This window comes from Octopus sinensis, linkage group LG16 (assembly GCF_006345805.1).
Source record: "Octopus sinensis linkage group LG16, ASM634580v1, whole genome shotgun sequence".
In the NCBI taxonomy this organism is placed as follows: Eukaryota; Metazoa; Mollusca; class Cephalopoda; order Octopoda; family Octopodidae; genus Octopus; species Octopus sinensis.
This window is the reverse complement of record NC_043012.1, coordinates 13,337,190-13,348,070: the sequence shown is the minus strand read 5'-3', so window position 1 is coordinate 13,348,070 and position 10,881 is coordinate 13,337,190. Positions and strand designations below refer to the sequence as shown.

Here is a 10,881-nt window from a genome sequence, read left to right as displayed (position 1 = left end):
GTATATCAGCAAATATCAAGACAGTTTTATTATCGGCATGAGCAGAAAGTGCAATGGCGATTTGTTGATCACCATACTTTAACTTTCCATTTGATCAATGTCTTTTCCCCGTACAGCTGTGGGTATGAGAGAACATATAATCACAAGTCAAGATATGAACTATACACTCCTAAAAACATCTATTGTTCAGTATCCATTCGATAATATTCAATAGTTACCATATAGATATATTTATAAGTGGAAAATTTCGGAGTGTCCATTTACGTTTAACCTTATGGGAAAACTAACACTTGACGCCTGAAACAACACACTACGTATAACAAAAGAATAAAGTTATTTACATCAATCTATTTAATGTATTTTTAATAATACATTAAATTACTAACAAAATATTTTCTTTTGATGTATTATCAATAACTAAGTGAAAATATCTTTTGCAACATATAATTGTAGTTTTCAAGCATTAAATGCATATTCGATCTTCAGATCATTTAAAGTCTGTGCTTCAAAATATTATATAATGGCCCATGGTTAAAAAAGGAAGAGAGAGACACGAAGGAAAAAGACATGAATAGCAGTGGGGATGAGGCCCAAAAAATCATTTTCAAGCATTAAATGCATATTCGATCTTCAGATCATTTAAAGTCTGTGCTTCAAAATATTATATAATGGCCCATGGTTAAAAAAGGAAGAGAGAGACACGAAGGAAAAAGACATGAATAGCAGTGGGGATGAGGCCCAAAAAATCTCTATTTAAGGGCATTGACGGTTAGAACGAATAATTTCCTACTTCCTACTGCACACCTACACATATATGCAGACCATCTTCACTAATACACAGATCCAAAAACGATCCAAAATAGTAAAGACATTTGAAGACCTGATGATATATGATAATGTTCATGATAAGCCAAGCTGAATTATATGATCTTCGTTTGTTTGCATTACATAAACACAGACAATCCTATGAAACGCAAAGTAATTGGAACTCTTTTTAGACGTTTGTGTATTAATTTGAACAGAAAATAGATTGACAGTATATACGTAACTTATATCATCTCTATTATTAGGACACTTTTCATAAAACGATTTCCTATATGTTTTAAACATGCAGAAAAAATATATAGAAATACGCAATACTTGCACAGACTTAAATATACTGAGAAAAATAATAATAAAACCCAATATTGCCTTTAAATTGATCATCATGAAATTGATAATTGACTTAATATTTATTTCCTTTGCAAGTGCTTCTTCACAAAATAAACCTTTAGAAAAAGAGATATTCAGTAATTACGATAAAACAAAGAAACCGGCTAATAAGGAAGATGGCTTAGTACATGTAAATGTTTCACTTTCTGTAGAGAACATTATTGAATTAGACATCAAGCAAGGTGTACTGGCAAGTAATTTAATACTCGGCATAAAATGGCGCGACACTAATCTCAAGTGGGATGAATCAACATACGGGAAAAGTCTCATATATGTTGAATTAGGAAACATATGGTACCCTAATATTCAAATATGTAATAGCGTATTGGGTAGATTTCGTATGGATCCGACCACGGCAGTCACTATAAATTCTGCCGGATACATTCACTTGTATATAAATGAAATATTCAAATCTTACTGCAGGATTAACGTTGAGAAATATCCTTTTGATGAGCACGAATGTGATATATTGGTTTGCTTTGCGCATGTGATGCATATGGAGGAAACTATAAACGGTTTTGAGTACACTATAGAATGCAAATCCAAATTAAAACAATGGAATTTCAAGTTTGAGGAGATTGACATCGGAAGGACGAATACTACAGCAGTGGGCCTTAAAGTTCATGGTAAGAGAAGTCTTAACAGTGCAACAGTAGCAAAAATTATACCCCCAATTATGTTAACATTTTTGATCTTTTCTGTCCATTTGCTACCGGCTGACTCTGGAGAGAAAATTTCACTTGCAATCACTGTTTTTCTTACAAACATCGTTTTTCTTTCTGAAACTGAAAAAATATTGGGTTATAATTCTGAGGAACCATCTGCATATCTAATATATCTCTTAATTTTGACATTTGTCAGCGGTTGTTCTACTGTCGGGTCAGTAATTATATGTAAAGTGCATGCCCACCAGACTGGATCGAACAATAACTCAACTCCAGAATTTGCAAAAGAAACAAATAGATCAAGAAACAGTGTTGGCGTTTCAGAAATATCAGATGAGCACAATATGAAGATAAAGACGAAAACTGCGTATAAAAAACATTTTCTAACGTCTCAGAAACTAGACAAAATATTTTTGTCAATAATTGTCATATTTCTCATGTTCTATATCATAATTGCTTTGTCAGCAACTAATACTGACAAAGATGAAGAAAGTTCACAATAATTTCAGGGTCTTTTCAAACTATGCTAATGTAAAACCATAAAGACCTAGTTGTATGTGCTTTAATTCCGTATTTCGTCTATAAGTGCTATTAAATATTGACGCTATCTCATGTATGTACAAAATTCCGCTTTCCATAGTAAGTTTTTCTTTTCACTTTCCAACACGAATTTCATACAGTATTATGACAAAAGAGATAATTGCTGATCTATTATATCTTGGAAATATATACGACGTATAATAATTGAAAAAATAAAATTCATATCCTTAAAACGAAAATAATACAGATTAAGCCAATTAAAATGTATAAGTAAACTTAATTTAACGAACACAAGTCTATGCTCAGAGTAGGTCAGTATTCTTTATTTCGACAAAATTAAGCCATATATATCTGTCATGAAAAAGCTAAATATCTTTCAAGCTTAGAAATCAGATACAAAATCATTGTTATCTATTGTGATTTTTAAAATATTTCATATGCACATTCTGTTAAACTGGAATTCGAAATCATTTCGTTCTGTTCGTATACTATACGATTACTATTTATTCAAATTGCTGAGAAAATAGATTATAAGGCATCGTAATGTAACCTTACTTTACAAAGTAAAATAAGAGGAATGTCAAAATAAATGCTACCTTATTCCTTGGAAATGATTTATGAATGCCAGATAGACTAATTTTATACTAATGATGGTGATATATGAGCTACAATAGTAATATGATCATGTTGGTCACCATTTTAATTATTCTTTATTCATGTTGAAATATGTTTTCGTACCTTTTGTATGTTCGATATTTTTTATATATATACGGAAAATATTGTACTTACAGAAATTTTGATGTTATGAGAATCTGTTTTGGATATATATGTTTGAGTTTGTGAGCGCATGTAGCTATCAGTCTTATATTATATTGTGTACTAACAAACGATTAAAAGTTGATTGTTATATTTGTAGTGTTCTTTAATTAAATTTTCTCCTCCAATTTTTTTATAATATTTCTCTCACCTCTCTCCTCAACCTGCTCTCACAACTTACCTTACAATCCGATTCCTGGTTCTGTTTTCGCTCTCCGTTTATATGTGTTACACCCTTTCATATACAGGGTGTTCAAAAAGTCTCTCGGCAGTATATATATATAAAAGTCTCTCAGCCTAGCTCACACGGAATCTAAAGAGAAATTAAACTTTATGCATTTTAAATGAAGGACGATACTCTCAACACCCCTTACCATGTGTTGCTTGAGTTTTGCTTTTGATAACTACATTTCCCAGATATAAGTTTTTGTGTGCGCGTGTGCACTGAGTTCTAAATTTGTTTTTTAATTTTCTTAATAAGACCATTCTGAAATGCTTTCCGACTCTATCTGCCGTTGCCTTTAGGACGCCGATCCTCCTCTTCACTGAATTTGGGAGCTTTCCTTTATAATCATTAGATTTCGCATCGGTCGCACTTACTACATCTGTGACGTGAATTTTAGATTAAATCCCTTTATTGGTTACACAGGCAATTTTAGGTTTCGTTGATATTAACAACCTAATATCACATTTCATGCAGTAAAATAACATAAATCACACTCATTGTCTCATAAAAATGCATGTAGTGCATTATAGACAACTCTAGTTCGTGATTTCCAAAGGTTTCGTGTCTTCTGAAAATATTTTCTCTGCATTTCCAAACAGTTATTTCATATAGTAGACCTCTCTGTGGAGACACATGGCCTAGTGGTTAGAGCAGCGGACTCGCGGTAGAGGGATCGCGTATTCGACTCTCAGACCGGGTGATGTGTGTGTTTATGAGCGAAACACCTAAGCTCCACGGGGCTCCGGCAGAAGGTAATGACGAACTTCTGCTGACTCTTTCGTCACAACTTTCTCTCTCACTCTTTCCTCCGGCATCTTGCAGCTCACCTGCGACGGACCGACGTCCCGTCCAGGTGGGGAACATATACGCCAAGGAAACTGAAAAACCGGCCCTTATGAGCCAGACATGGCTCGAGAAGGAACAAACAACTTCTCTACAATGAAACGATTCGCAGGTCATTTTTTTTTCTATTATTTTTCGTGACAGAAATGAAATGAATGTTCATTTGATTTTTTCTTATGTATACTGTATACCTGAAAGTAATGCACAGATCAGAGGATGAGATTGTTCCAAAGAATGGCTGAATACAAAATACTCCAGTTAAAACATATATAGAATGCACTTTCCCTTGATGCACATTTCCCAGATTTTTCGTCCAAATGCACTTTCTCCACATTTGCTGGAAGGTATTCTGGATTCTTTTGGCGTTGTATTAAGCCTTTTCTCTTTCTTCTTAGTATTTTACTTATCTGTGTTTGCTTCTCCTTTTTCTTCTGAACGACACAGGATTTGTTTAAGCCTCTATTTACTGCCTTTTATGCATTCTAATATTTTTCTTAGTGTGAATAATGTTTTCACGTATGTAACATTCTCTGACATTTTCATCATGATATAATTTTTTTCGGTGTTTTCTATCTAAAGAGGAAAGGAATATTCAAGAAACATGCTTTCCCAACGAGCGGTCCTCCACGTGGGTGAGACCATGTAGGAGACCAATTTGCATCGCTGCATGTTTCCTAATTCTACTCTTTTCAAGATCAGTATGAGCAGCATATTCTATGCAGATTTGTCGATAACGAGTTTTAACCATTCCATCCGTGTCATCTCCTCAAATACATCTTCCTTTCTGATCAGACGGCACATGAGAAGACAAAACAAACAAAAATATACACAACTGAAAACACCAATTGTTCAGTAACCATTTTGTTAGCAAATATAAAAATGATTAACGTTTGTAATATATATATATATATATATATATATATATATATATATATATATATATATATATATATATATATATATATATATATATATGTATATGTATGTATTTATGTATGTATATATATATGAAAATGGAAATTGTCGGAGTGTCCATAAGAAAAGAATATAATTACCAATTACAAGATATATTTTTTATGTAGTACTAGCAGTATCACCCGGCGTTGCTCGGGTTTGTAAGGGAAATAACTATATAAGCATTTTTAGAGAGTTACTTCCCTTATAGATGCCAATTCGGGCTTTCTTAGCCATTTCTGTTTTGGTGTCTTCAAGCCATTAAGTCGTTGTTCTAAAAGAACGCTGGTCTCCTTGACAACGCTTTACGACGTTGATTTCCTTACACTCCCTTCCCCACAGCTTCACGAGGGAGGGAAGAAGGGGAGAAGCAAACACAGGTGCAGGTGTTTGAGCGTGGACACCAACTCCGCCGCCATCGACACACGAAAAATTATGCATTAAAATGGAATAAAAAATGATGTTAAATTATTTTTAAAATCGTAGACTCATTGTAGACGCGCGCTAATACTCAGACGGGCTCGGTATGAATCACGACTATAAGATACCCGAATTTGGTTAAACTGCACCGCAAAATGTGGGAGTAGTTAGGAATCTAAATCGAAGGGGACAGATACTCACACAACTACAGTTTTATATATATAGATTTATTCATGGTTTGCAAGTGTTAAATTTATATTCGATCTTCGAAACATTTAAGGCTTATGCTTCAAACATATTATGTATTGGCTTGTGCATAGAGAGAAAGGGAGAGTCATAGGAAACAAAGGGGAAACGTTTGCAACAGTCTGGAAGAGACATAAGAACACGTAATTAAGGGAATTAAGGTTCAGAACGAATAATTTCGTACCTTCTACATACGCAGGCAGACCATACACATTATCTCACATATTCGAAGGTCATCTAAAATGCTACAGACATTTGAAATTCCTGATCATATACGATAACATTCATGAAAAGACATGCTGAAATATATGATATTCTTTTGTTTGTATTACATAAGCATAGACAATCCTATGAAATGCAAAGCAATTGAAGCTCTTTTAATTTAGACGTTTATCTATTAATTTGGACAGAATATAGATTGTCAGTACATATGTAACTCATACCATTTTTATTATTAGAATACTTTTAAAAAATCGTTTGTCAAGATGTCCTATATGTTTCAAATATATAGGAGAAATCTATAGAAAAATGTAATATATTTGCAAACTTCTAACATAATGCGAAATAACAAAACGGAATATTTCCTTTTAATAAATGATCGTGGAATAATTGCTGTAATGTTTATGTCATGTGGAAGCGCTTCCCCATAAGAAAACGGCTTTTCTCCCGACTTATTCAAAACTTATCATAAAACAAAGATACCTGTTGATGACGATGAGAATATCAAATGCGTAAATATGTCACTTACAATAAACAAGGATAGCATAAAATGGATGGCCGTTAATCTGAAAGGGAATATTCAGTTTATGGTATAAATCTTACAAATGTTTTCTTATCTGAAATTCCGTATCCTAACATATAAATATGTAATATCGTAACGGGGAATGTCGGTTGTTTTCATCTGTTCAAAGTAGCCACTGACAATACCGATAGGATCAGCCACTTATATATAGACAAAATATTCAAACCCTTCTGCAGGATTAACAGTGAAAAATATCCTTTCGATGAGTACCAATGTGATATAACGTTTTGCTTTGAGTATCACATGTACGTAGAGGAAAAAATCTAAATGAAATCAATGGGATTTCAATTTTTAAGAGAGTCACGGCGAAAAGGAGTATATTATAGCAGTTGATCGTACAGTTCAAGGCAAGAGAAACGTTAGCAGTGCAACAGTAACCAAAAGTATACACCCAACGTTATGGATCTTTTCTGTTCATTTATTGCCGCCTGCATCTGGAGTGAAAGTTTCTCTTATAATTATTGTCTTTCTTACAAACATTGTTTTCTTTTCTGAAACAGAAAATAACTATTGGGTAATAATTCTCGGGATCCCATGTATATCTAATATACCTTTTTAATTGTGACATTTGTCATCGAATGTTCTACTGTCGAGTCAGTAATTGTGTGTACACTGCATTCTCACTAGACTGGATCGACCACTAATTCAACTCCAGAAATTCCACAACAATCAAATCGATCAAGAAATAGTGTTGGTGTCTCAGAAACCCCATTTAAACAAAATATTAAAAACTCTAAATTGTTATCGAAAATATTTTCTAACGTATCATAAAGTAGACAAAATACTTTTGTCAAAAATTTATATATTCCTCTTACTCTGTATCATCTTCGCTTTGTCAGACTCTTGGTATTAATGACAAAATAGGGGTATGTTTCCAGTCATTTCTGCTGCTAGTCAAGATTTGGAAAGACTATCTCTCATGTTAAATATTCGTGTCCACAATGGAAGACCGTTTCAAAATCATAGTAATAGAAAAATCATAGGAAACTCGCAAGATGTGCATCAACTGTACATTTCGTCTAAGCGTCACTAAAAATATTGAGACAGTCTTATATATATATATATATATATATATATATATATAAGCTTACGCTTTGCAGATTAAGTTTTACTTGGTACTTCTCAATGAGAATTGTATATAGTATTATCAGAAAGTGCTCATCTGTCGTATTTTAAAACTATATACGACTTAAAATAAATTGCAGTTCATATCCTTAAAACCAAAATAAAACAGAAAGAAAGAGAATATAACAATGAAGTAAAAAGAATGAATTTAAAAGAATTAGAGGTCAACGAATTAAACGAACACAGCTCTAAGCTTTGAGCTGTTATGAATTTGCTTATTTCGACAACATTAATGAATATATGTTTGTTTTGAGAAGGCACAATATCTTACATATTTGGAAAGCAGGCATCAGTGATGCCCATCGTGTTTTAAATTATTTAAATGTATTTCATATGCACTTTCTACAAAACTGGAAGTCGAAATCATATCATTTCATTCGTATAATATGCAATTACCGCTTGTTGAAATTGTTGAGAAAATAGATCATAAGACATTATTTCATATTCTTGATTTACAAAGAAAATCTGTTTTACGCCGAAGAATACCAAAACAATCGTTTATCTACGAAATATTTTAAAGGTGTGAGTAGACAATTAATAAGCTGATGCTGGTGACATTTGAACTGAAAATGTACTACGATCATGTTGATCAGAGTTTCATTTATTCTTTCTTATTTGAATTTGCAATACGTTGAGACACTTATTATATGTTTCATACATTCGGTATTTTTGCTACAGCACGCATCACATATATATTGAGATTTAAAAGAAATTGATCTCTAATGAGAATGTGTTTTAGACATGTGACCACGCATATATCTAATGTTTTAGTAAGTCTATCTACTGTTTTAGTGTGTTGTTTCAAATTTATGTGCTGACAAAACTTCTCAATTTTTCTATGTGTTTTATTATAATTCAATTTGTCCTCTTTATTCTGAATAACGTTTCTATCGGTTCTGTCATTTACCTCTTCTCAAAACTTTCCTTGAATTCCACTTCTCTACTCGCTTTTCACTGTTCCTTCTTATGCTTTATACTCTTTCATGTGCCTTCCATGTTCCTCTGTCACAGAAAAAATAACTAAAATTGCCTCATTATTTTCTTGTAATCATACTTCCTCCAACTTTCATCTTATTCTTTGCCAACAACCTATTCTTTACCAGCATCCATCTTCTCACTAAAGTATTCCTACGTATTCTGCGCGCACGCACACACACATACTCACTCACACACAAAAGACGATCACTAAGAAACTCTAACGCTTCGAACCCCTGCCATCCACACCACTCTACCTGCAGCCATGTAACTTTCTACATTCCTTGACTTACTCTTTTAACTCTTTTACTTGTTTCAGTCATTGGAACGCCGCCTTTAGTCGAGCAAATCCACCCCAGGATTTATTCTTTGTAAGCCTAGTACTTATTTTATCGGTCTTTACCCGAACCGCTATGTTACGGGGACATAAACACACCAGCATCTGTTGTCAAGCGATTTGGGGAGACAAACACAAACAAACATACACACACACATATTTATGACGGGGTTCTTTCCGTTCCCTTCTACCAAATTAACTCACAAGGCTTTAGTCGGCCCGAGGCTATAGTAGAAGACACTTGCCCAAGGGTCCACGCAGTTGGACTGAAACCGGAACCATGTGGTCGGTAAGCAAGCTACATACCACACAATCACTCCTACGCGTATCCATAAACAATGTACATAACACGCTTCCCACTATGCCTAATCCAGATGAAACGTATATTTGGATACCTGCTAACACATGCACCCGTCTTACCCCACTACCTAATTCCATTTCACGAAAGAACATTTCCCTGGGACACTTCCTCCTTTCTTTGCATTTTCCCACTGATGAAAAATGACGTTTAAAAAGTTATAATTTCCCGTTTATTTCTTAAATATTAATCTAAAACAATTATGTTATGTGGCATGCGTCTTCTTGTTTTTAATAAATATATCTCTCATATAGAGGTGTGCTTGTATGTTTGTGTGTATAGAAATGAAATTCAGTTCCTTTCATTTACAATAAACTTTCTTTTTCTGTTTAATTTGCAATGATTAACATTATCCCTGTGAGTCATTGCTACATACACTCAATATGTATAACTGGCAAAGTGTTTCGCATACTGATGCTACTCGAGCTGTAAGCATTTCTCATTCAATTTTAACAGGCAGTGCAAATAAAGTTATACCATTCGAAGCGCTTACAAGTGCTTCAGTATTATAAAAATAGTTAAGCCTTGCGCATTTTAAATGATTCGCACTGCAGTTTAGTATTCTCTCTTCATTACAAAGCCAGTGATTCTCATTATTTTAAAACATTTATATTATGAATGAAATATTCAAGTTATATAGAAGATAATTATGTAGAATATGAGATAGAAAAGTTATAATTAGATACGTTATGCAATGTGTCTACTTTAGTAGACACATTAATTGAATAATTTCTCCGTAACAGATCAGTCTCCTCTTGTAGAAATTTCCAAAATTTGAAAATGCTATCAAATTTGTTTCGTCACGTACACGAAGATTTTACGACACCCAAGAAATCATCGTTTATTTTTACCCTGGTAATATATTTCAAATATTTTTCTCACACTTCGGAGGATATTTTTTTCCACTAACCTGACAAAAGCTGCAAATTGGTAAGCACTCATCACTCAAGTTTTTAGAAATTGATAATTTGACAAGAATTAAGTTTTTACAGGACACCTTATTTGCTATTTATTAGACTAATAGCAACAGTTGCAATTGGATTCTAAATAAGAATGTGACATGAGTGTTAGACTCTGAAGTTACACTCTGAACGGTTTCTGGAATGAACTGCAGGTAGAAGAATCATTCTGAAAACGAATGTCTTAATTATCCATGTATTTCTAGCTGAAATCACAATTTACTGTTATGAAGTAGAAAGAATAATATATATCATTATTGCTAGAATTGTCTGTATATAACGCGTTTAGAAAAACACACGCCATAGACACATGCCACAAACACACATTCCATAAACATAGATTCCACAAACAGACACGCAAAAAACACACATTCCACAATCACACACGCGAGAAACACACACA

At 33.4% G+C, this 10,881-nt stretch overlaps 1 protein-coding gene across 1 annotated transcript; it reads left to right on the top strand.

Moving 5' to 3' along the window:
- Positions 1-1,204: 1,204 nt before the first annotated feature.
- LOC115220596 (acetylcholine receptor subunit beta-type unc-29-like) lies at positions 1,205-2,380 on the top strand. The gene has a single exon (XM_029790746.2). The coding sequence runs from the start codon at positions 1,208-1,210 to the stop codon at positions 2,378-2,380; it is 1,173 nt and encodes a 390-aa protein (XP_029646606.1). The 5' UTR covers positions 1,205-1,207.
- Positions 2,381-10,881: the final 8,501 nt, after the last annotated feature.

Bases quoted from the DNA above. Each gene is read 5' to 3' on its own strand.
- LOC115220596 (XM_029790746.2), top strand. From the start codon at position 1,208: ATGAAATTGATAATTGACTTAATATTTATTTCCTTTGCAAGTGCTTCT.